This window comes from Andrographis paniculata, unplaced genomic scaffold (assembly GCF_009805555.1).
Source record: "Andrographis paniculata isolate CXL003 unplaced genomic scaffold, ASM980555v1 Contig32END, whole genome shotgun sequence".
Taxonomy (NCBI): Eukaryota; Viridiplantae; Streptophyta; class Magnoliopsida; order Lamiales; family Acanthaceae; genus Andrographis; species Andrographis paniculata.
The window spans coordinates 3137942-3165568 of NW_026137565.1; the positions used below are offsets into that span (position 1 = coordinate 3137942).

The 27627-nt window shown below is 30.9% G+C and overlaps 3 protein-coding genes across 3 annotated transcripts; all 3 read right to left on the reverse strand.

Annotated features, from left to right (window-relative positions):
• Positions 1-1301: 1301 nt before the first annotated feature.
• LOC127247827 (iron-sulfur assembly protein IscA, chloroplastic) lies at positions 1302-4830 on the reverse strand. Its single transcript, XM_051269859.1, has 3 exons — positions 4537-4830; positions 1966-2169; positions 1302-1602 (listed from the first exon to the last, which is right to left on the reverse strand). Exons 1-3 carry the CDS (start codon positions 4706-4708, stop codon positions 1460-1462), a joined length of 519 nt encoding a protein of 172 aa, XP_051125816.1. The 5' UTR covers positions 4709-4830; the 3' UTR covers positions 1302-1459.
• A 1403-nt stretch (positions 4831-6233) lies between these two features.
• LOC127248003 (ubiquitin-conjugating enzyme E2 36-like) lies at positions 6234-10402 on the reverse strand. Its single transcript, XM_051270124.1, has 8 exons — positions 10243-10402; positions 10041-10068; positions 9343-9429; positions 8426-8484; positions 7302-7343; positions 7150-7223; positions 6676-6773; positions 6234-6595 (listed from the first exon to the last, which is right to left on the reverse strand). Exons 1-8 carry the CDS (start codon positions 10276-10278, stop codon positions 6558-6560), a joined length of 462 nt encoding a protein of 153 aa, XP_051126081.1. The 5' UTR covers positions 10279-10402; the 3' UTR covers positions 6234-6557.
• Positions 10403-19603: 9201 nt separating this feature from the next.
• On the reverse strand, positions 19604-21066 carry LOC127247104 (epidermis-specific secreted glycoprotein EP1-like). The gene has a single exon (XM_051268816.1). The coding sequence runs from the start codon at positions 21021-21023 to the stop codon at positions 19716-19718; it is 1308 nt and encodes a 435-aa protein (XP_051124773.1). The 5' UTR covers positions 21024-21066; the 3' UTR covers positions 19604-19715.
• Between the last annotated feature and the right edge of the window lie 6561 nt (positions 21067-27627).

Genomic DNA, 27627 nt, shown 5'->3' on the forward strand with positions numbered 1-27627 from the left:
AGACTTATGGTATATATAGGTAAGGCAGTCCATCTAATCTATAATAGACTTATGGTATATACTTATTGTATGTAAGTTCTATCATTTATTTAAAATTTCAAATCTATTGTGTATTTAAAAAGTGATTTAATTAAATTAGCATACTAATTTGAAATGATTAATATTTTTTATCACACCATATATAACATATATTATGTTATATAAAAACACTAAATATTAGGATTATATATTTTGTTATTATTCTGTGCATAAATGTATTATGTTATATATTGTATGACATTTGCAATCAAATATGTATTACTTTCCAAATAATATGTGTTGATTGGATAAATCAGCACCAACACAGGAACCAAAGCGATCTAAAACACTACCAAAAACTAACTAAAACAAACAAAATATTGTTCAACTCAGGGTAGACATAGGTGTTGTAAAAATAACAAGGTTCAAACTTTTGTGACCGTGAGATCATAGGTTCAAACATCTGACGCCTCAGGTCACCTGCCACACATGATTTGCGTTTATCCAGTGCGTACTTTCAGATAGCAGCCGCGGGTTTCCGCGTCATCCAAAAAAAATAATAATAAGGTTCAAACTTTGATTTAGTGGGAACCTATGGGTAAGGTGAAAAGCATGAATAACCTAGTAGTAGGGATGGGCAAAAAAATCGAATCGAACTGAATCGAATTAACCGAGCAAATTCGGTTCGAATACAAATATTGCATATTTAATATTTGCTCGGTTCGGTTTCGATTTTTGATATTTTTTTCGATTCAGTTAACCGAACCGAATATATTTATATATTTATGTTATTATATTTTAAAATTTATATTAATAATTATATTTGATTCGATTTCGGTTCGGTTACAGTTCAATTTCGGTTCAGATATTTGAAATATTTGCAAATATTTTGATTAAATTAGAATTTTAAATATTTTTTAATATATTATTTTTTAATTTCGGTTCAGTTCGAATTATTTACAAATATTGCAAATATTTTCGGTTAAATTTTCAGTTCAAATACGGTTCACAATTTCGGGTATTTGTTCGGTTCGGTTCAGATCGGATATCAAATACCTGCGTATTTACAAATATCCAAACCGTGTCCACCCCTACCTAGTAGCACATGAAATCAATTAGTATAGAAAATACATAATATTAGCAATAATTTGGAGGCAAGTCCTGAATTTGGGATCAAACTAAGTAGCCATATAGTATGTTTTATTCTTTGCTTCCACTGTACTGTCCTAGAACAAACCCTATAACAAATATCGATCAATGGCGTCGTGATCTTGAATCAAGAGTTCAAATTAATGCAGCCAGAAATATAGGATTACTCAAAAGCACAACATACCGGAACATGCTTGGCAAAGGAAAAGCACAGTGACTGGATATAGAAGATCAAACAATTCTACACATCCTGGCCAGTTTAAAATGTTCCTATTATATATCTTGTTCCTATTCACATCTCTGCAGCAAATGATTTACCACATCCACACGTTTGAGTAGCATTTGGATTCGTGAAGTTGAAGCCTCCTCCAATGAGTGCATCGCTGTAATCCAGCTGCATACCAAAGAGAAACAGCAGGCTTTTGGGATCGCAAACTGTATGGCAAAAGTCATTAGTGTAATGTCGTTGAAAGCACTAAAAAGATAAATCCATATAATCACTTCTTGGACAAAATGTTCACAAACTTGTAAGCTATATCAAATTAAATTCAAAGGATAATCGACATGTATAGCCTAGACAAGATGATCATGTAAATAACTAGTGAACGAAAACTTGAATGATCTAAATCTGATTTTGAATACTCGTGTTTTGGGGTGAGAGTTAACACTCTTTTGAATGTTTAAGTTCCATAGCCGGTGGTTTTTGATTCACGTAACATATCTTATATTAATAAGAATTATGTCTTCAATTACCAATCACAAGCAAGAAGGGAAATAAACTGGAATATCCCATCATACCTATAACAAAACCATTGTATTCCATGACAGAATCATCGGGTCTGGCATTTTCTTTGCTCTCAAAATCCATTGTGTACGACAAGCCAGAGCATCCACCTTGTTTGACACCAATTCTAAGACAGAGGTCTTCACCTTTCTCAGATCTCATCCTATTTAAGTGCCTCAATGCATTGTCCGTCAAGGCAATAGCAGCTGGTGATGGTACTGGAACATGCACAAATGACAATGCTCAAATAAGCCAGTTAGCACTTTGTGATCATAACTTTCTTCAGACATGCAATTTCTAAGTATCATAAAAATCGCATCTGAAAAGTAGGTCACACTATGTGATGTTGCATTAGTTTTAGTTATAGATATAATGCCCTGAAATTTCAGATAAAGAAATACACATTAACAGCTTCATCTTTCAAATGCAAACATTGAAGAATCAAATTTAGTTGTGTTTGTTTGTTTCAATCTTACTTTCATGCTATACAATCTATAGTAAGATATCTCTTCTCCATAAAGACATCACATATAGTTCTTATTTATCATTGAAAACATTACATCCAAATCCTATCTTCCTTTCAAAAATTTCAAACCCGAAACACCCATATGAATCAACAATCCTCCAAACCACAAACATATGTATGTGTAAGGAAGAGGGAAGTAAGGATAAATGTCCAGACATTCAAAATAAGAGAATACATTGTGAAACTAGAACTAAATATGTTTTCTAAGTCAAATTATATATATTACATTGGTGTTCCTCTTGGTAAATGTTACACACAAAAAAAACTAAAATACAATTGCAAATGGAGTAGTTGAGGTGGATGCTCGTGTTCCATGAAAAGCATAAGGTTCTTTAGATTGTTGAAAAATACTATGCGACCAACACCAAGAGACAATTAGGGAAGGATCCCATCAATCAGGTAGAGGTGTGAACTTCACCGGATTAAAGAACCTTTCTACATGAATCTCCAAACTACACCTCTTTTGTCCTAAAGACGAAAACTTAGGAATCAACAACTATTTTTATAACTATATACTAGAATCTTGAAAGATCAAATGAGAAATAAGAAATTACAGAAGATATAAAATCATCTCGTTGTTGGCAATGTTTTTCTCCAAGGCCTTTGAAGCCGATATATAGGAGATTAGAATAGATACTATTATATAGAAAGTTGTGAAACAATTGGAAGTACAATATAAATTAGCTTCATCGACACATTGACTTATTCCTCGTCCATTTATCCAACCAACTTTGCCCGAGTCCACAAGATTTTGTGAGACTGGTTTGACCCTGCAGTCAGCCAACCCTATACTCAGAGTCAATACTACTGGTCTATATGCAACATCAACTTATCCAATCTCACAAAACCCGGTGGGTCTTGCTAAAGATTGATTGGAGAATTGGATTGGGAAACAAGTCAACTTACCTACTCCAATCTCTTATAAATGTGTTTCGAAGGAATTGGAGAGAAACACAGCAACAAAGAAATGCATTATGTTTGGGGGTTTGGATTTTGAATTGGAATTTGAATAGTAAAAATTTTGAATTGAAATAGTTGTATGATGTGATATAAATAAGTGTTGATGTAATGTTTTGAATGTAAAATTAATTTTTAGTATTATATAAAAAAACATAAAAAATAGGTATTTGATTTGATATTTTGAGGTGGGGGAGGGGGGGAAATTTGAAAAATAGTAAATTTTGGGGAAAATCTTGAAAACGAAGAACACACCCATATATATTCTTTGTTTCCCTCTCCTTCTCCTGATCTTTCACATTTCTAGTAGTAGTTGTTGATTCCTAAGTTATATCACTGAGAGCCCTTTTTGACACGAAAAGGTTCTTTAGCCCTGCATAAATGCCTCAATCTAGTTGCTAGAATATTTTCCACGATTCTTGCGAAGCATTTTCCAACAGTTTCCACCAGCATACATACTCCACTTGTTTTGTATTCAATTGTCTAAACATAATCATCTTCAAATGAAAAACACTGCTGATCATCAGTTCTGAAGCTCTAAGAACCAAACAATGGCTTAAATAGAGCAAGCTAACAAACCAAGAATCCAGAACTTCAAATCCAAACACAAATAACAAATTCACAAAAATTAAGTCCATACATAACAGGCTTTAGGCAGGCACGCAAGTATATAGCACAGATGCATACCACATACAAACTACCAAATAAAAATTGGAACAAATTTGAGGAGATGTAGAAATAATTGTGATTATAATGCAAAGCTAATGTGTACTGCACATTCAACATCCTAAGAAGGAGTCCTTACTATATCAGAAAGATATCATATTTCTTCCTCCAGTCTTCATGTAAGGAATTACTTTTACACTTTAACATGCCCTTCAACAATTTTCAAACTTATTTTTCCATCCAATCGTCGCACTCCAAATAAGTCTTGCCTAAACTAAATTCAACATCTGACAAGGTCAGCAACCATTTCTTCCAACAAATCATAATTACTAAAGACATAAAAGGACAAACCCTAGAATAAATCGAAAAACAAAACAAGAAAGAAGAGAAAATAAAAATAAAAAACTTTGAGAACCATAACGGCATACATCCCTACCTTCAACAGATGCTGACCTAATCGACAATAGGGGTTTGTTACGGTGGAGAAATGAAGGCGAATATCGGAAAGAAACATGAGCAGGTGAAGAAAAAGTGGAAATTTGAGAAGGGCTTGAAGATCGATTCAAGCGAGAGAACGATAGGAGCCACAAATCGTGAGATAAAGCCATGGAATGGTATGGTTTGTTGAACCAGTGCTTCCTGCCTGCTCCCCCGACGAATTGTAAAAATTATTTGTGATCAGCAGCTCCAACAGCGTCGATGAATAGAAAGAAAACAAGCATTGGAAGGAAGAATTTGTTGTTGTTGTTGTTGTGTGGTGGACACGTGCGGCACGTGTATGTCTGTATTATAACATGTGGTTGGACTTCGATTACTTCTATTTATATATTTATCTAATAAGACTGAGTTTGAGGTTTAAACATTTTGAGCTGTATGCATTTGTCTATGAAAGTGCTTGATAAATATTACTCCCGCCGTCTATTTTTTTTATTTTTTATTTGATATTTACACGTATTTTTAGGTAATTAAGATTTTTTTATAAAATAATAATAAATAAAGTAAGAATAAAATAATAAATTTTGTGTATAAAAATAAAAAGAAGACATAATTGTTGAACATTTCAAATAAAAAAGTAGGACGATGTGAATAGTTTATATGAGATTTTTAGTTCATCAAATAGCTTTGAATTGTCTTATTAAGTTTAGAGTTTTGTAAACTAGTAAGAATTTATCAAAATACTCAATTTCAAATCAAAATTTAGAGTTTTTTTAATAATTATTTCTTCTATTTTGCAGAATTTTCAATAAAAATATATTATTTTTTATAAAATATCATATTAGAATTTTATTTAAATAAAATTTAAATAAAACAAATTTCAACTTCAAACAACAAGGAAATGAACTCTAAATAAAATGACCGTGAATTTCATTTTTTTTAAAAATAGTAATTACCAAAACAATTGATACGAAACATATACAAAGTCAAAAATTTGATACCATATTTTTAATAATTTAATGTGATATTTTTTATTTGATCTTTGTAATGTCATTTTAGTGTGAATTTGTTTAGTGAAATTACTTTAAGAAATTTTTTTTTTTAAGTGAAATATGAAATAATATAAAAATAATTAATATATGTAATATATTAAATTTTAGGGAAAAATGTATTTTTTGAAATTCCGTAATGTCGATGAACAATTAAATTTGCATTCATAAATTTGCATTCATATTCCCTCTAAGAATAATCACATACTCTCAACTCAATTACTTTCTCCGTCCCAAAAATCAATGCGGGATGGATGAAGTATTAATCTATTTTTATTTTTACCTCTATTCAAATGAAAGTGGAGGTATGTTTTAATTTTTTTTGTCACTACCAATTTATTTAATAATCTTTTTTTTAAGGAAATTTAATTTTAAAAATGATACTATAGTTACAAAGTAGAGAAAATATATACAAAATAATAATAATAATAATAATAATCATCTATTTTAAAGAACAAAATAAACACTTGAACATGGGATTCTCATATATATTTATATTGTTTGTTTCCCTATATATATATATATATTACATTTTTTACTATTCAATTTATGAGAACATAACACTATATATTTAATTCTTCAGAACTGAATAATTATTATATTAAAATAAATAAATAAATAAATAAAGAATAAAAAAAGAAGAACAATAGGGAGAAGTAGACACATTGGATGGGAGATAAGTCTTAAAACAAAAATATGCTCGAATAGTGAAATCTGTAGCCAGGGACTGTGAAGCAATCAATGGTCTCAATAAAAAAAGGAAAACACTCCAAGTTAAGGTTTAACAACAAAGTTTGAGAACACAACGACAACTACAGACACTTTTGAGGATACAAACCTCTCATGGTTTAAGCATATCGGATTATCGACTTTTCATTAGACAACATTCAATAGGACAGGTTCTTTCGTTATTTTAGAAAAACCTGGGTGGGTTCCATTTGGTTTTGTTCTATTCCATCAGTTTGCCACAGTTTCATGCGCCGCTTGCATATAAACGGGTCCATTCTTTAGCTGAGATAAGGACGCCAAACAAACTCGATCAACTATAGCTCTCTTATTATCCTACCAAGGCACAAAGAAGGCACACGCACCTGTTTCGACAGCTTCAGCCTCGTTTGATTTCCAATGCTTAGCAATGTTTTCAGAAAGTGGGTCGTCTGGATTTGGAGCACTCAAGAGTGCCTGAATGCTAAAAATAGGCAACATAATGAAAGCTCAAAAAGTAGTACACAGACAAACAACAAAGGACGAATTGTATTATCTAAGCGAAAATGCCATGCAGGTGTGTTTAGCGAAAAGGTTAGGCCGGATAATCAAATTATCGAGTTTAATAATATGTATGCCTACTATAGGCCTATGATTAACCTCAAGGTCACAGGTAAATGAACTACACACTATTGAATAATCTAATCTACACTTAGGATTGAAATAAACATACAATATAATCCTGTCTTACTTCTATCTTACATAGCAAGTATGATAAATTTCTGCTACGGTCTTGATTTTTTAGAGGCAAATATTTCAGGTGAAAAGGCTCGCCGTAAATTAAAATTATAATTTGTTACCTCAAAAGTACAGTCCGAATCTGAAGTGCAGGGCTCCACTTGTCTTTGAGAATATCTAGGCATATCCTTCCAAGCTGCGTTAGAAATTCGATTAGGTGGAAGTTAAAAAACAGCAGGATTTCATCAACAAAACAGAAACAAGGGCAGCAAACCTTATCAATGTTTGGGTGGTAGATTTTTGTAAGGAAGCGAACCTGTTTATTTAAAATGCAAAAAATAGTGAGCCATATTAAAACCACAAAATACACAATCTGGTTGTATGATTGTTATATCATGCTCAAACTCATAACTCATTAGTGTTCATCCAGGTGTAAGATTAATTGACCAAATCTGGAAGGAAAAAGGTTAGGCAATGACATCAATTACAAACAGGCTGCACATGTGGTAACCAATCACTAGGCACTCACTTGGATAAAAACAAAAGAGAGACACTTCCGCATCCTCAGCACAATGCTAGATCTTTTAAGAACAATAACATCATCCTTGTTGAACAAGCTTATCTAAATGTTTAATCTGATGGGGAGGATATATCATTTTAAATCTTATATTTTTTTATGTCAATAGCTTTTCATGGAAAATCTTTTCATAAAACCTTGCACTTGAAAACAACTTTTTATGAAAGGTTGATGGTACAAATTCAAACCCAAGACCTTCACCCCATTGCCTAAAAGTTTAAATAAGTAGTGAGACTCATTTAATTATATCAAATTATTCCACACTTCAAAACTATACAAACAAATGAATGAAACAAAAAAGTACAATACATAATCTCTCGTTGCAGACAACCAAAAATGTTGCAAGGGTATAAATATTGAGTCACAGGAAAAGAAGTGGAAGCATAAATGAATAGCTCATTTTTCAGTTTTTTCCTTAATGTCTATCTTAATCTGTTTTTTAGTGCTTATCATAAGGAAAGGGTGTTTTGAACATGGTTTTGAGAGGCAATGACTGAAGCAGGCATATTACAGAATCTGTTGAAAACTATTAATGAAATGTCATCACACAATTTTATTTCTTGACGAAACCCTGCTTTAATGACAATAAGAATGTGGATACAGCAGTGGGTCCCGATTTTAAATGATGTGATAATATCAAATTCCAACTACAGGGATCAGTTCTAACTCAGTCCCTTAACACCAAACTCCAATAAAGATATAGGGATAAAGGCTGTGAAATTCAATTCAACATAGGGTATTAATCTTTTTCCCCAATAATTTCTTTATAAACAACAAAACCCATAAGAAATCATCTTATTTCATAGAGCCAGATACAATACCTTTGGGGCTGCCATGGGGTATTCTTCCGGTAAAAATAACTCCAGCTTAAAAACACCACCTAATAAGTAAGGAAGAAATTAGTAAAACAGAATTTGATATCTTAGATTTGAAAATGACTGAGACATAGTTGGCACAACAAAAGGGCATACTGAAGATGCACAATAGAAAACAGATATACCGTCCTTGCAGTGAACATCAAACATTCATTTAGAGGCAGTAGCCAAACTTATGCCCCAGCAATAACCAACACTATGTATTTGAAATTTATTTCAGGAAACAACAAAAAATAGAATAGATACTACCCAGACAAGGCAATTACCCAAGTCAGAAAAATTATACAGCTAAATACAGCAGTGAATTACCATGAATCAAGAACAATTCGATACTTGTAATTGAAGTTATCAACTTAAAAATATAAGTCAACCAATTCTACCACAATCACTACTTTTTCAATACATATGTATCAGAAATCAGTATACATATACAATGCAGAGTTGGAATCTTCTAGAAACATTCCTTTACTCTACTATCAGGAAGTTCAGAAATATCAATAAAAGCGGGAGAAAAGATAAAGATTGTGTTTGTTTGGGGGTTTTGATTTAATTCCTACTATTCACAAATTTTTTTCCCCAAAAAAACATCGAATCAAATACTTATTTTTTATTTTTTATATTAACTAAAATTCAAAACATTACATCAGTTCCTATTTATATCATATCAAACAATTATTCAAATTCAAAATTATACTATTCAAATCAAAACCCCCAAACAAATACGACCCCATAAGGAAATAATTAATCGAAGTATTGCATTACGGGAACACTGCGATTGACAATGAGACACTTCACCACAAATATCCAAGAGGAAAATATCATTCTTGAAGGAACAAGATAACATAAAAATGTAATTTTTCTACCTTCATAAGGGGACTGAGCTGGACCAAGAATCATTACATTGAAGTACCGCATATTTTCTTCTGAAGGTGATGCGCTAATTCCCGGTGCTGCATCAATACATGTGGATAAAACTCAAATGACTAGCACTTCTACACAACCTCAATTAACAAAGATAGGCAACATAAAAATGTTCTCAATACGATCAAGCTCAACTAAGAGAATAAATAAGCAAGGACAAATAAATGCTCAAAATTGCATGCTTCACAATCATGATCAGTTTTTTCTTGTATTCAGCATCAGTATCATGGCTATCAACGCCTGAAAAGGAACAGTAGGAAAAAAAAGAAAAGGGAAAACTCATTCTGCAGAATTTTTAAGGAATGCTTTCCTCTTCCAAGTTTTTTATTTCCCTTTCCCATTCAATTTCTTCCATCCCTAACTCCCTAAAATGAAAGGCAAAAAAATGGATGCTTTTTTTTTTTTTTTTGATATATCAATGTCTAAAATAAATTTCAGAACCAAACCTAACGAATGACAAGCATCACAAAATGATAAAAGCTAAGCACATCATAAGGCAAAAAATCGCAGATTAAGATAACACTCAAATAACAACAGCAAAATAGAATTCAAAAATTGCATTTCAGCTCTTCCACATCCAACAAAAAAATCCAATCCCGCTTCCAATGCATGCATGCGATGAAAAATTAAAAGAATTTACCTGGTTCACTCAGAAGCCGCTGGGTCTCCTGATAGATCAAAAACCACGAATCCAAAGAAAATACGAGATATTGCACAATTAGCATACCGATCGAAAAATAAAAGCAAAAATCAACAAAAATCGAACAACCCGCACACGATAGGTCATAAATTAGGGTTTAACAAGAGATTAACAGAGGGATCGCAGCAATCGGAGGCCATACCTTGATAATTCTCCGCGGCAAATTGCTGTTGGCCATTGGGATTGAAGTTGAGGTGACTTTTTTTTTTGTTGGTTTCTTTCTTGTGGGTTTCTTTTGAGTCGGAGAGTGTACGCTAACAAATGCGCGTTAGCGTTTTCGTTCGGCCATTCCTTCGCTTTTTCGTTCTCAATTTTCTGAATTAATCAAAAATAAAAATAGATTAATTCGGAATTATGCTCAGTCTTTTTAACTAACAAAAATTAGGGTAATAGTCCACTATTTTGGCGTACTCCCCTTATTTTGAGTAAATAAGTAATAATAGTATTTTTTTTTATTTATTTGATGAGTAATGTGTAATAATAAAAAAAATTACACACACAGTAAAAGGGGAGAAGGGGTGTGTTTCTTTTGCGAGGATGTTAAAAAAAAAATAAAAATTATGACTATATATAAAAAATTATGTAGAAAATATAAAAATAATGAATGTGTGTAATATATTAATATTTTAAAAAAAATAGAAGAAAAAAAAAGAATGAAGAACAAAGCTCAAATCCTTCCTTGCTCCAACAAATAAAGTTTTGACAATGGATGAGAAAAAAAAAAAAAAAAAGATGGTGTGTTTTTTTATAAATTTTTTTCAAATTTTTATTATTTATTAATTTTTTAAAAAAATATCAAATTAAATAATTATTTTTTGTTTTTATATTATACTGAAAATAAATTTGCATTCAAATCATCACATGACACCTATTTATATTATATTATACAATTATTTCAATTCAAAATTTTTATTATTCGACACACACCAAAACTATAGGATTAGTATTTAAAATTTATGTGTTTTAAGATTATATTTCTATTACTTATTAATTTATTCATTTAAAAATAAATAATATAAAATTATATCCAAAATTATTTTTATTTTCATTATATATTAGTTTATTGTAGAATATTTTTTTTAAATATCATATTCAAATACTATTTAAATATAATTTCATAAAAAAAAATATTATATAGATTAGTAATAAATTTAATAAATATTATATTTAAATTTAATTTTTTTAAATATCTTAGTATAATGTATTTTTTGGTAAAAGAATAATACTCCTATAATTTTACAAATTATAAAATAATGCAAAAAATAAAATAGCATAAATAAAAATTAAATTAAGATATTTTTAATACAAATATATTATTTTTATTACTCCCAAAATTAAAATTAAATAAATATAAAAAAATAAACTCTTGAAATACTATTCAAATTATTTAAATTTAATGTATTTTTGAAAAATTTATAAAAAAATATGTTAAACACTCTATGACAATATATAAAAAAATTAATATGGTGCTCAAATGACAATATATAAAAAAATATGCTAATACATTTCTCAAACTTAACGTGGTAAAGTAGAAACTAACTTGAGTTTGCTAGAACCGGCCTGAGAAGAGGGACTTGGTAAAGATATCCGCAGTCTGATCCTCGAAAGAGATGGAAGATAGATGAACAGTGCCTGCACGAACATACTGACAAACAAAGTGACAATCAATTTCAATATGTTTGGTGCGTTCGTGAAAGACATCATTATGGGAGATCTGAATTGCGCTCGTGCTGTCACAATGGACGGAAATTGAACAAGGCTCAGGAACCCCAATATCAATAAGAAGCCGACGAAGCCAAATGAGCTCTGAAGTCGAATCCACAAGAGCACGATACTTAGACTTTGCACACCAGAAAAAGAAAAAATTACAGTAAAATCCTGCTCAACCAACTAACCGACAGACGCAATGTGATAACTAAATCTGTTTGAATGTAGTTTATACATTTTCACAGGGAATTTATATTCGAAAATCAGTAAGTGAATGTTTATAGAAAAGCGGTCAAATATAGTAAAAATTGTGGTTGTAGACCCTGAGTAGTTATCACAATTATTTATACTCTTTTTACCGATGAATTTCCAGGTCGAACACAGGGATTTTAAATCATGAATTTCAAAACAAGTATAGATCTTGAGAAAACGGCAAAAAATGCAGTAAAGGGCTCGTTCTGCAGCGGATCCAGACTAGTCTAAGGAAAGCGGTAAGTGAAAGTGGTAAAGAGCGAGTGGAGGCGTATGTGAGCGGTGGAGTGCCAGTGGTAACCGAGTGAACTGGACATGAACGGAAGCGATTATCGAGTGAACGGGACATAAGCGGATGACGATTACCGAGTGATCGGGACATGGACGATTACCGAGTGATCGGGACATGAGCGGATGGCACGATATGTATATGTATATATATGTGAACAGCGGAGAGTGAGGGAGAGGTGTTGTGTCCGACTTGTGCGTTACTAAATGGCTAGGCTTTCCCGGATGTAATGAGCGAGTGGTGTAGGTGTGTTAACGGAGATATATGTATAATACGGAAGAACTCTTAACACTGGAATTTGACCTTAAGGGATTTACAACAAGACTTCAATGACACTCAGAATCGGAATATTATAAGAAAGAAACCCTACTATCACTAGGAACTTCTGTGACCTAATAGACCACCGTCTATGCCCCGTGAATTATCCCAACTTCTGCCTCATTAGTGGTTTTACCTTTCTGTTACCTCTTTTTAATCAAAATTGAATTCAGAACAGTAGTTAAGCAGGTCGACAAGGCTCCCGCGTACTTAACTATATTGAACTACCTTGAAAATGTTTTTGACAAAAGACAAAGCTTAGATAATCAATTCTTCTCGTGCTCTAAACCAATGATATGAAATTCTTTAAATTCAAAGTTTATATAAGTATGAAGAAAATGTGGAAAAAATATAGATAAAGAACTGAATGATATTTCATTACTTACTAATAAAGTTGGGAATGCTAAAACTACAAAGCTGTAATTGAAAGCAGTAAGCTACTCTAAGAAAGTGGTAAAGTCTTGGCCAAGGGGAAATCCCTACTCCCTTGGCCATTCCTGTGGAGAACTTCCTTACAGGGTTGGAGCTCTCGAAGAACAGGAAGACAGCTAGTTTGCGCAGAAATTAATTGCTAAATTATTCTATATCGAAGTATATTTACAAAGAGATATCTTGCCCTATTTATAGTATGTGAAATGGAACGGTTACAAGCAATTGCTAGGCAGTTCCAACCGCTAGGCAGTTAGGCGGTTGATGGCAGTTATTTTGTTGAAGCAATTGCTAGCCATAACTCCTAGGGTGCCCGCTTCGCTTGCATAGGATAGTAAGGGCTCAGATCTTCCTCGCTTGCTGGAGGGCATCAGCGCAGCTAGGCTTGCTTATGCTGGCTGGAAGTGGAATGGCTATACCGCTGCAGTGGGAACACTTAGTCAAAATCTGCTGACATTCTGCAGCGGTGGGTGTCTGGGTTGTCGCTTGCAAGCGGAGGTGGCTACCGCTTGTGGCGTCTGCATTAGCTTTTCTGGCACTACCGCTTGAAAGGAAAAAAATTGTTAATAATCACAACAACAAACTCTGGATCATTCCAAGCGATATAGATCAATAATATATGCCATTAACAAATTATGATGCTGGTTTTTATACAGAAATTCAAGTAATACACAATTTTGTCAGATGTCATGTGGTTACAACATGCAGAATCAATATACCATGTGTTGTTACCTGATGTCGAGGCTAATGAAGGATGAATTGATAAAAACCTGAGTGAGCATGTAACGTAGGTCCTCAAGAGTGGGAGACGGTTGAGGCGACTGTGATACGCTAGTGGCAGCAACAATGGCAGAGGAAGAGCCCGAAGAGGACTGACCAACCTTAGGATTCTTGGGACAATGCGGACGGATGTGGCCTTTCTGATGACAGTAGTGACACTCAACCTTAGGGAAATAAATATAAAGATGATCAGCATTCGGGCAACTGCGACATTTATCAGACTGCGGTGGTCGGGCATCCTTGCGATTATCTCTGCGATGAGGAGTGGAAGAGGGAACTGCCAAGGCATAATCAAGAGTAGGAGCCTTGAGCATCTTGAGGCGGGTGTCCTCAAATAAAATCTCCTTCTTCGCTGTCTCCAAGGAAGGCAAGGGATGATGATGAAGCAAGGAAGCACGCACAGACTCAAATTCTGGACCAAGCTTCATCAAGAGTTGAATCAACCGAAAGTACTCAATCTGTATGTCGGCCTCATCAATGTGATCCCACATAGACTGTATAGTATAGAGGAACTCATTCATATCTTGGCGCGAGTCATATATCAGTGCATTCAATGACCCTAGAAGCTGATAATAATGCATGCCTCCAGTGGCTTGATATCGATGCTGCAAATAATCCCAAGCTTTCTTAACAGTGTCCATGCGGCGAAGTTGAATCTAAATAGACTTGGAATAGGTATTTTGAATCCAAGTAAGAATAATGTGGTTCTTACTATCCCACTCATCCAAGGCATTCCGATAGTCCGTGAGATCCTTATTGTTGAGGGGCGCTGTAGAAATGACAACAAGAGCAACCGGTATAACACCCTCAGTTGGCTCATACTGGAAATGCTACCGCCACACTGCATCATGAGGTCGTCACCTCCTACTTGGGCTCCACAATACAGTGTTAAGGCTAAAATTAACCATAAAAGCGCATTATTATATAACAAAATCTGATTTATGAATATTTACAAACACGCTCCTAAACAAGAGGTTTTTCTGGTTAAAAATTTACATATAATATAATAGATGTAGGTTCACTCACTAAGCCCGTCTTTCCATATCCCGAGACGTCCCATGTCTCGGATGTGCCATGCATACCTGAAACAAATATTTTTCTTAAAAGCAGTTTAGAATTAAATCCATTTTAAGAACTAACGTGAAATATGTCATTTCATACATTTTTAAAATAAAGTCTAATTCTCGTTAATCATGAAATACGTGTCATGTAATGCCAATAGTGAAATGATGCAACAAAGATATCAAACTCGACAACAATGCACATCTATATATATATCTGCCGAAGTGAGCAGCCAGAATAACCTCAACTCCATAATAATAAGCTCACTACATCTGTCTAAGTGAGCAACCGGAATAACCTCGGCCCCGTAATAACAAGCTCACTAGACCATCATCAATAAATAGCCGGAAAATCCTCGGCTCAAGGAAGGACTTGATAAACCTATAATAATATAACGGTCATTCGATCACTTCCATATACCCACCATACGACTCCCACAATCAATACATGAATAGCCGAACGTTGTCGCCATTAACCACAAGACGCCCCAAAGTCTGTGATAGCGAATATAGGACCCCCACTAACTAGCCCTATCCCGTGTAATGTAGTAAAATCCGTGCAACCTGAAATCACCCAAGGGAAACCCGGAAACTCTACTCCTCCTCGCGCGCCCTAACGGGATCACGTTTGGAGTTTGGCATATGATCCTAAACTACCGGTAGACCTCACCAGTGATCAGTCCAATGAGTGGAACAACACCGAACACGAATGATTAGACCAAATACGTCTCAACTACCATGGGTCTAATCCCTGAATGACCGTACGACTAAGTCACCCAGTTGTCCGACTATTATCGTCCACTATCGCCAAAGTGTTACGGTACATCGGGGTTGAATATCCTAACCCCAGATGATGCCCTCGCCTAGCACTACCGCATACGGCGACTAGACGATAGATCCAAAAAATATATCCGATAAACCTTGCAATATGTGTGCAACATGCCAAATAAGTGAATTTACCGAAAATGGTTGGTGAAGACAGCTCACATATCCTCCTTTTCATAAATTCACCAACACGATCAAATACATATATCAAATATCATAAACCGTGAAGTCTCTCACATCCATACGCACATATATATATAAATATATGCATGCTCTAACAAAATTCACATAATATCACATTAGCATATTAATCAGAATCTCATGCAACATGCATACCTAATTTCTTAAAATTAGATTTAATTCCTTACTGTTTACCTGTTATCGACACCCCTTAACTTTTGCAATCTCACCTAAATCTCCTTCAACGTACACCTGCCCCATTATTTACTCAAATCAGTTGAGCTATATGCTTATTCCTAGAAGCTACATGTTTATTCAAAAGCTAATTTCTATAATTAGCTCGTTGGATTTCAAACTTTTATATTTAGTAGAATACGATATTCTAGCTATAAAACTCTTATGCCTCATAATATTTATATCGCCCGATTATTAAATAAAAATGCTTAAATATATGAATAAACAGGCCGTGCAGTACACTACCGTTTTCAATTCAGCTCGGATCGATACGAAATTCTCAAAATATAACGCTAGGACTACGAATAGGCTATCATCTAAAGAAATTTGTCGATTAAATAGTCAAATAGCCAGTTATGAATTTTTTAAGAATTTCTAATTTAATACCCCCAATTTCGAAATTTATATTAAAATCAATAATTAAATTCTACGTATAACAAGGAATACAATACCAAAATCGAAATTAAAATTGGAACACTAAATTTTTTTTCTTTTTTTTTTTTTCCTCTTTTCTTCTTCTGTTTTCTCCCTGTGGATTTCTTCTTGTTTTCTAAGATGGGCTTGGTTTGTTTGTTTATTACATATCTATTATTTATATTATTATTAAGGTAAACTGTATTTTTAGTCCCGTAACTGGACCCCTTTAGCATTTTAGTTCCGTAAGTGGAGCCTGTCGCAAACTAGTCCCATAAGTGAAAAATTTTCACTGTTTTAGTCCTCCGGCACCGGAGATGCCCGTGTGGCTCGCCGGAGGTGACGTGTCCGCCAGGTGTCCCGCCAGGTCAGCGACACCTGGCGGACACATGAATTTATTTTTTTTTTCAATTTTTTTTTAATTTTTTTAAATTAAATCAAATTAAAAAATTAAAAATATATAAATAAAATTAAAAATAAATTAAAAATAAGTTTTAAAAAAAAATTTAAAAATAAAAATAAAATAAAAAAAAAACCACGTGTCCGCCAGGTCAGCGCCACCTCCGGCGAGCCACGCGGGCGTCTCCGGCGCCGGAGGACTAAAACAGCGAAAAAATTTCACTTATGGGACTAGTTTGCGACAGGCTCCACTCACGGGACTAAAATGATAAGAGAGTCCAGTTACGAGACTAAAAAAACAGTTTACCCTTATTATTACTATTAGTAAAAGTTATTATTAATATTATTATCATTATCCATCCATATCATCATTCTTATTATTATTATTATATTATTATTATATATACATATTATATTTTATGTTTATCTTTATCGATATTTATTCGTTTAACATTCTCCATAATTATAACCAATATACAAAAGAGGAATAAAATTTGTTTCAGAATATTAATTTCTTGATCCCAAAATATTATATAAATATTTTTTTTGCTATAATAATATTATTTTATACACTCTAAAATCGGGGCATTACAATTCACTCCCTCTTAAAAAGATTTCGTCCCCGAAATCTAAACTCAAACGCATAACAACACTACTTAATTAAATAAATGTGGGTATGCTTTGAACATCTCTTGTTCTACTTCCCACGTGGCATCTTTCGCTCCATGCTGGGACTACATTACTTTTACCATATGAATATTTCGGTTCCTCATGGTTCGAACCTTTGTGTCCATGATCCAAATAGGCATTTTCTCATACGAAAGATCCTCATTTAGTTCTAACTCATCTGGAGATAAAATATGAGAAGGATCTACAATATACCTACGAAGCTGTGATACATGGAACACATTATGAATTCGTTCCATGGAATTATGAAGTGCTAACCGATAAGCCCAATCCTCAACTCAATCAAGGATTTCATAGGGTCCAACATAACCCGAATACATGAAATATTGGCAATACATAAAGCTAGTCGAGAATGTGTTTGGTTGAGGTCAATGACTCAACATATTCTGAAAAATTGTAGGTTAATACCTGACAATAAAATTCCTCCAACTACATTGTGTGAAGATAATACGGCTTGTATAGCTCAATTGAAAGGTTGTTACATTAAAGAGATAGAACGAAACATATTTCACCAAAATTCTTTTTTACTCATGATTTACAACAAAATGGTGAAATCAATGTGCAGCAAATTCGATCCGATAATAATTTGGCGGATATATATACAAGGCATAGCCGACGGCAACATTTGAAAAATTCGTGAAGAAAATTAGGATACGTCGGTTAAGGGATCTCAAATAATGCTCAGATCAGGGGAACAAATTGATACAAGAATGTTGTACTCTTTTTTCTTCACTAGGATTTTTTTGTCCCACTGAATTTTTTTCTAGTAAAGTTTTAACGAAGTACATTCTTTGTATAAAGCATCCAAATGAAAGTATTGTACACATAATTATTACATAGCTATTACATATTGTACGTGTATGTTTAATGTGGATGCGTTATAGCCTAGTGTTTGAACTTGAGTTGGCCTATATATATATATATATATAGCTTGTGTAAAGACATTTATGATTACAACATAATTTAATAAGTGAACTATATCCACCTCTCTCTCTCCTGCTCGGCTCTCCATATTTCTCTCTATCTAATATATACATATATACTACTCCCTCCGTCTCAAACATTCTTCAACATTTTCTTTTTTGTTTGTTCCAAATTCACTGCAACATTTTCAAATTTAGAAATAATTAACAATATTGTTATACATATATTAATATACACTTCACTTTATCCCATCAGATCACTCAAATAAAAAAAACAAATAATCATTTCTATTTCCAATCACATCACTTAATATCTAAATTATTTCAAATTACCATACTTAATACTCCCCACCTAAATTCTCGTGCCAAACACAAATGTTGCACGATGTTTGGATCGGAAGGAGTACATCATTACAATTATTATCATCGCACACACCCACACCTACATACATACAATTCACATATATATAATAATAATATCTTACTTATATTTATATATTATATATGCAAACACATCTATATATATATTATATTATATACAAAATATATAAACAGTGATTAGAAGTAGAAATAATTAATATTTTTATTGGCTAATCCTATATTAATATAACAACATAAATATGTTTAATGTAATTATTGTTTAAAAAATACTGATGATAAATAATATAAAAGTTAAAAAAAATATCAATGTCAAATTTTAAAACATTTTTCAGTGTTGTTAAACTTTATTATAGAAAAATAAATAGGTCACATGAACGAATATATATATATTTTTATCAAATATTGACTCAATTTTATTTAATATAAGTTTGATTTTATAGATAATACTATATACTATTTGTGAAATATATCACAAAGATATTCCAGTGTGTATTGAAGGTATTGAAGTTTACTATTTCCAATGGTACCCATTTTGTTGTGGATGAATTAAAGTTTTGTACATATTGCTATTTAATAGTTGAAATTTAACATAACAATCAAATCAAACCAACTGTACGAATCAAATAAAATAAATCACTCATCTTATTATTATTATTCTTAAAACTTCTAAGAATCAAAACTGAAATCAAAAGCTTCTTATTTGTTTTATCACACAACATTAATGGTCTAATCTCTCTTATATTTTAGAGGTCTTAATATAGCCCAAGTGTGTCGAGTTTTCGACTTTGGAAAGAGTCATCAAATCATACACGATCCAACACCTTGACTCGACTTGTTTAAAGAAGAACCCCGAGCACTTGCAATCCGATGTACATCTTCTCCGACAATCATCTTCTTTTATTGGTCCGATCCCTTTAGTATACTTACTTGTAAAATGATCGACTCCATCTATTTTATAGTATGTAACATCACTCGCTTTGCAAGATGTCGGCTTAGGAGGTGCGCATTTTTTGTTCCAACCCAAAAGTCCATTCGGAGATGGGCACACGACGCATTGGCTATCCTCGCAAAGTCCAAATTGCCCACATCTTGCCGGTAATCCGCATTCTTCACCCGAATCTCTAGGAAAAAGAGTGAAAGTCATTTCCCAAGCTTGATAATCCACTTTATCATAGAATGTGTAAGCTCTCAAGCCCCCATCAACTCCAACTCGCAAATAAGTTAATGTACTATTGTACTTGGGTCGAGACAAGATTCGATTTCCACTATTTTGAGTCACAAATGTGAGCTCATAAGCAAATGCATCATCTGTCTCGGGCTCACTATTGAATGTCAAGAAATCTATAGTTTGACTTGATCCCAAAAAAAGAAAATCTGTTGAGTCGAAATACAACATAGGCTTTGAAGAATTTTTGCCTATGTAATACATAGCAAATCTTTTGGGCTCTAACACTAAACTATAAGGCCCATTCTTGTTTTCTTGATCGGAGAGTCGACTTATGAGCTTATTCGGGCCTTTTAAACGAAGAGATTGACCAACTAATATAGTATCAGTAGGTGAATCAAAACTTTGCCAAATATATTTTCCTTTAGAATCATAAAGGACAATGTTACCATTCGACAATACTTGCAATCCTACGACACCTTTATTGGCCGTGTTAGATTGCCAAGCAATGCCACCATCATTTCTTGCCAACACTAAGTTGCCATTTGTACCAAGTGAGAATGTCGCATTCTCCCCCACCGGATTGCCTCGATTCGCTTCCCACACCCAACGAAACAATGACTCAGATCGCGTCGTGCCCATTCGCAAAGCCAAAGTATACTCGCCGGGCGTAGTATTATAGAAACACATTTGGAATGGCGATCTAGCAATAGGCAAGACTCGATAATTCGCATCGTACTCGACAATGTAGGGCCCGAATTCGCCATCATTAACATAGTTGAAGGTTTGTGAAGGAGGAACAACACCTCTAGAGAGAAAGGGAAAGACATGGAAGAAGAGAAAGAAAAAGATTAGAGTGAGAAAACAAGGGAATTGCATTTTGTTATTGCAAGAATGAGTTGATGATGAGTTTGATCCCTAAGTTGCAAGAAGTCATGTGTACATTTATAGTAAGAATTTGGATGATGATATTATAATCCTTAGGCATCTCAAAAGTGGTCAGAAATGGTGTGCTCCATTAATGTAACTATGAAATAAAATAAAATACTATAAAGCTATTGGTCAAAAGGATACACTTGCATATTTTTTAATGTTCATTCCAATGGGCGATGACAGTATTGATCTACTCTGGTTGTCATTATGTTAATTATTTTTAAAAAGTATTTGAAAATTGAAATCGACTTTTAGGTTGTATTTTTTTTTTTTTTTGGTCCGAAACCAGGCTGGCATTGTGCATCCCTTGTATACATAATTGTGAGTACGAAGCTTCTCCTACTTATTCTTGAGACAAGAGCGTAGGCAAGCAGGAAACTAGTAGGGGCTACAAGGGGCACTTTAACCCAATAGGGTGTGTTTGTTTGGGGTTTGGATTTTGACTTGGGATTTGAATTATAAAAATTTTGAATTTGAATAGTTGTATGATGTGATATAAATAAGTGTTAATGTGATATTTTGAATGTAAAATTGATTTTTAGTATAATATAAAAAATAAAAAATAGGTGTTTGATTTGATATTTTTGGGGGAAAAAATTGGATAAATAGTGAAAATCTAATCCAATCCCCTAAACAAACACACCTTATAATATAAAAAATATTTTTTATTCGCTTATCTCAAAATAATACTCCCTCCGTCCCGGTCAAGATGACTCATTTGCTTAAAGACATGGTATTTTAGGTAGTGTAGATTAGTAAGTTATTAATAATAAGTTATGATATTATTTTATTATTTTTATATGAGTAGTGTTGTTGGCATTTTAAATATTTTTAGCATTATATATCAACAAAATATATACAATATGGATATCATTTTGTAGAAAATAAAATTTTATATAATATTTATAATTAACTTCAAACTAATTTTATTAAAAATAAAAAGTTTTAAATATAGATAAAAATATTTATTTATTGAGGAGAGAAATAAAAATAAAGGGGTTTCAAGTGGGTCCTACGTGTAAGAGGTTAGAAATTTAATTAAATTGATTTATATTTGTTAAATATATTTAAAATGAATAAATTTTACTAAAAATATAAATGTGTCATCTTTAATGAGACGAACAAAAAAGAAAAATGGGGTCATCTGTCGCGAGACGGAAGGAGTAGTTTTATTTACATAAATATTTATTTCACCGTAAAATTATACTCCTTCCGTCCCACATAATTTGTCTCTATTTTCTATTTTCGTCTCTCTCACATCATTTGTTCTTTCTTTTTTTGAAAAATTGATTATACACTTTAATCGTATTTTTAAATTTAAATTTTTAAATTTTTTTAATCTTAATTAAACTATTTAGTTATTTTAATCTTAATTTATAATTATTTTTACTATATAATAATTATTTTTACTAATACACTTTTTAATTACTTACTAATTAAATTTTACCTAAATTATCATATTATCTAGGATCGAGGGAGTATTACATACATTTCTTAAGAAGGTACCGTTTGCTTTTCACGTCATTATATTTAATATTATAAATATTCTTATATTTGTATAATTTATTCTACAAATATTATTGTATTCGTATTATAATACATTAATATGTGTATTTTTATCTTTTTATCTTAAATATTGATGTAATAATTAATATTCGATGATTTGTATGAAAAAAAAAAAAAAAAAATCAATGATATTCTTCTTTGAAATAGAAGAAATATATTTTTATTAATTTGTACCTTCAAAATTTTACTTATGGTGTGTTTGTTCGGGTGTTTGGATTTTAAGTTTGATTTGAATAGTAAAAATTTTGAATTTGAATAGTTGTATGATGTGATATAAATATGTGTTGATGTGATATTTTAAATGTAAAATTGATTTTTAGTATAATATAAAAATGAAAAAAAAAGTGTTTGATTTGATATTTTTGGGGAGAAAAAATGAGATGAATAGTGGATTAAAAATTCAATCCCCCAAACAAATATATTAATAATTTTTTGTATTTATTTGTAGTCCTCGTTTATAATTTGTTTTTCTTTAAAATTATATTTTTTTTTGTACTAATATAGTTGACATATTTCATTTGGAACACTCTATTTAAAGAAATAATATTTAATTAGTTAATAATATTGAATTATGATATTATTTTATTACAATATTTTTTTATATATAATAATAATTATATTTTTAAAATAAATTTAATATATATGATTATAAAAATTAGAATATGTATTTAATATTTTAAAAATTATATTATAATAGAAAATATATGCAAATATTATTTTTTAGAGAATAAAATTTTTTATAATACAAATAAATAAAAAAATATTTATTTATAATGAATATAAATAAATTTATAAAAGCTGTGGAAATTTTTAATTATAGATAAACCTATTTATTTTTTTAGGAGAGAAATAGAAATAAATTTGATTGGGTCGTGTATGATGTTATATGTTATGTAGTTAATTAAGTTAGATTTATATTTGTTAAATACTTATTTCGTCCCGATGACCCTTTTTATTTTTTTGTCCGATTTATAAAAGATATTTTTTTTCTATTTTTAGTAAATTTATCAATTTTAAGGTCATTTAACAAATAATAAATCAATTTAATTAAATTTTAACTTTTTACCCTTAGACCCACTCAATCATTTATTTATATTTTTTTTTTATTAGCAAATATTTTTATTTATCTTTAAAACTAATTCATGGTAATGATAAATAAATAAATATATTTTTTATTTATTTGTATCATATAAAATTTTATTCTTTACTAAATGATATTCATATTGTATATATTTTATTGAAATATAATGATAAATATCTAAACACACATTTTCAAATTTTTTTTCAATCATTAAATAACTAATACAAACTGTCTAAATAACTAATCTATACTGCTGAATTTTTGTGCCCAAATAAAATGGTTTATCTCTAGTAGGACTAAAGGAATTATGTTTTGATTTAATAACTCTTACCAAAAATTAAAAAAATGGAGTATATTTTGATTTAATAAATCTTACTTAAAAAAATGATTGAGACAAAAAAATATTAAATTTTATGCAATTTTCTAATTATTTAAAAAAATTTAATTGTTGTCTTTTTTTTTTTTTTTCTTTATCTTGTTGTGCCCAAAAAAAAAAGTTAAATCAGTAAAAATGAATCGATATTTTGTCCTGCAATTTCATGGCCGGTTAGGGATGTCAAAGCGAGCGGGTTAGCCCGGACCCGCCCTTGACCCAATTTTAATGGGGCAGATTCGGGTCTAAAAAAATTTGGTTCCAGATGGATTTTAGATTTTGAGTTTTAGACTCGATCGGGTTCGAAACGGGTTACGAATTTTATTAAAAACCCGCTCCTCCTTATACTCGAATCTAAACCCGAATATTTTAATAATTTTTATAATTTATTTATATTTTTATATAATATAAAATATATTATTTATTTATTTTTTAAAAAAAAAACAAAAATGAATTTATGGAATTAGCCCCGAACCCGAAAGATTTGAAGTGAAACGGATCATAAAGCCGGATTAAAACGGAGCTGCCGGATTTTAGATCTTAATATTTTTTAGCTAGACGGATTTCGGGGTCTGCAAAATCCGTCCCGAAAACGGCCGTTCGCATCCCTATGGCCGATTCCGCGTGTAGGCTGACAAAGCTGAATGGGTTGGTGCCTCCTCGTATTCATAGTCCCAACGAGAGTCAACAAAAGAAAGCTAAGGTAAATTTTGGCCGCCCATTCACTTCCACTGAATTTGACGCTGCCTCCTTCGATCCAAACCCAATAACCCGACCCGGGCCACTATTGAGATGAAATGCCAACTGTATGGATTTAGCAGCTGTAGCCATATGTTTATACCATATTTTATTTCTTTCTATATCTATTTATCTATTTATTTTTTATTCGAAATTTTAAAAATATTAATATTATATTATGATATAGTAAAAATAAATGTAAAACGATTAAACTAATTTCATTAGTATTGTATGATATAAAAGTAATGATATTTGTATAATATATTATAAATTAAAAGAGTATTTGTAATGTTAATGTTAGATAGATAGCACATTACTTAAAAAAAAAAAAAAAAATAAATAAATATATACTTTGTTATGAGACAGACCAAAATAAAAAAAAATGAATTAATTGTATGGTCAATATTCATATTTTGTTTGTTACGGTAATTGGTTCATAACTATTTCAATTAAAATGAAATTTCATTCTAAATATATCTATGCGTGTCTGATTTCATAATAAACAGTGGCTAACATTGGCATAATACTAATTTTCTGAATGTTTGAACTTTTACTTATCTAATTTTTGATTGGTTGATACATATTTATATTTAAAATTTAATTTTTATTTTAATTATTATTTTAGATTTGAAATTTATTTTTAATATATTAATTCTGTATAACTAAAATTTGTTAGAAAAACAGAGAGATTATAGTTTTTATAATGAGATTGATTCTCTATTCTTCTATTCTTATGTTAAGAGTAAGCCCAAATTATAAAAATTTTATATAATCAAATATTAGAGTGTGTTTGTCTGTATATTTTAGTTTTTGGATTTTAATTTTTAAATAGTATAATATTGAATTTGAATAATTGTTTGATGTGATACATATAGAGGTTGATGTGATGTGATATTTTGAATGTAAAATAATTCTGTAGTATAACATAAAAAAAAAAAAAAAAAAAATTGTTTGATGTAATATTTTTGGATAGAAATAAATCTGGATAGTAAAAACATATTGTAGAATCGACAAAAGAACACAACCTTAGAGTTTGTCCACAATTAGAGATATTAAGCTAAATAATCAACCCAAAACTGTTAACAACAAAAATAAGAATGAGATTTCTGCCCAACATTGTTTATGTTCGAAGAAATGACGATTTTTGTTTCGTTAACCATCGGATGAAGCTGAAATTTTCAGAGAATATTTTTAATTTATTGCGTTTTCAATCTAACGGTGGAATTTTTGATCAGGTATCTGTAATTTTGACTAAAAATTTACAGAATGTAATTGACTTTTTAGGTTTTTTTTTTTTTTATCTCGATTTTTTAAAAGAATTTGTAACTTCTGTTGGTTGATTGAGTGGAGATAGGAGCGTGTTTATATATATTCTTGAAAAACTTTTATACCCAATTTGATCATAGTGAATTTCTCATTTAGTCTAGATAACTCGTAGTTTTTTTCCTTTATTATGAAGAGCTTTTCATGTGAAAAATTTTCGTATATCTTTCATATTTATTTGCGCATAACATTTATTATTATTACTTATATTATTTTCTAAAAGAGGATTGTATTTTTTCATCAATATATAGTAACATTCTTTGATTATTTTTTAAAATTATAAGTTTAATTATGTGAAAATTAACTATCATATTTATTTTATATTGATTATCTTATAATTATTGTTATATATTCTTTTTTTTTCCTACCCATTGATTGTCTTATTCTTCTTTTTATATATATTTTATTATTTATAGATTACGATCAAATTTCAAATATTTTGATTTGAAAGAATTATAAATAATAATAATAAAAAAAGGATATACATCAAAAATAATGATAAATTTTAATATAAAAAGTATTGTAATTTAAAATTTATATTTTTTATTATGTATGAATAAATTAAAAAAACAATTCAGAAATGAAAAGAAATCAAAGGAAAAACGAAAAAGAATAAGATTGAAAAGTAAAAGAAGAAAAAAAAAAAGAATAGATATCTATTAAGTATGTTTTTTATTATTCAATTAATTATAGTTTAATATTATGTATTAATTTTATTATATATAATAGTAATATTAAATTATTTATTTATTAATAAATTATTTTTATGCTTATTATGAATGTATTTTTATTAATTTATTTGGTTTCGAATACTACCTTCCGCAATAGAAAATTTTCACCTTGATGAAAATTTGGTTGAATCGGTCCTAAGAACCACGAATTTTTTCCCGTTACGTATGTGTTCGAATCGGAGGTGAAACTATATTTCTCACAAATTTATTCGAAACGCATAGAAGCTTTTCTACACAGAGAATATACAAATCTTTCTACACAGAAATTAAAAGTTTTGTTACATTATATATGGACCGTCGTGGAATCAAGTCCGTTAATTCCACATTGAATGTGGGATCGTGCGTCATCGTTATTGTTGTCATAAAAATCGCTACCGACGGCTTAATCAGAAAAGCCTGTCGGATTTGATTTGCTAGAAGGGTTTCCGGCCTCCCCAAAGATGGATCCGGGTTATCTCACGATAACTAAAAAATTGATATAAAGAAAGAAGATAAAAATAAAGCTAATAAAACATGAAAAAACTGAAAAAGAAGCTAGAAATTAAAGATAAAAAATCTGGAAAAATATTGTTTTCTTAAAAAAAAAAAAAAAAACCGTGCAGCGAAAATTAATGGTGTTTGTTCTTCTGCCTCTTGGATCTTGAACTTATTGTTATATATATTTTTTTAATTTGTTTGGATAAAATCTTATCCCACTTTTTCTTCCGACAAATTTCTAACTGCTTCTTTGATCGTTTG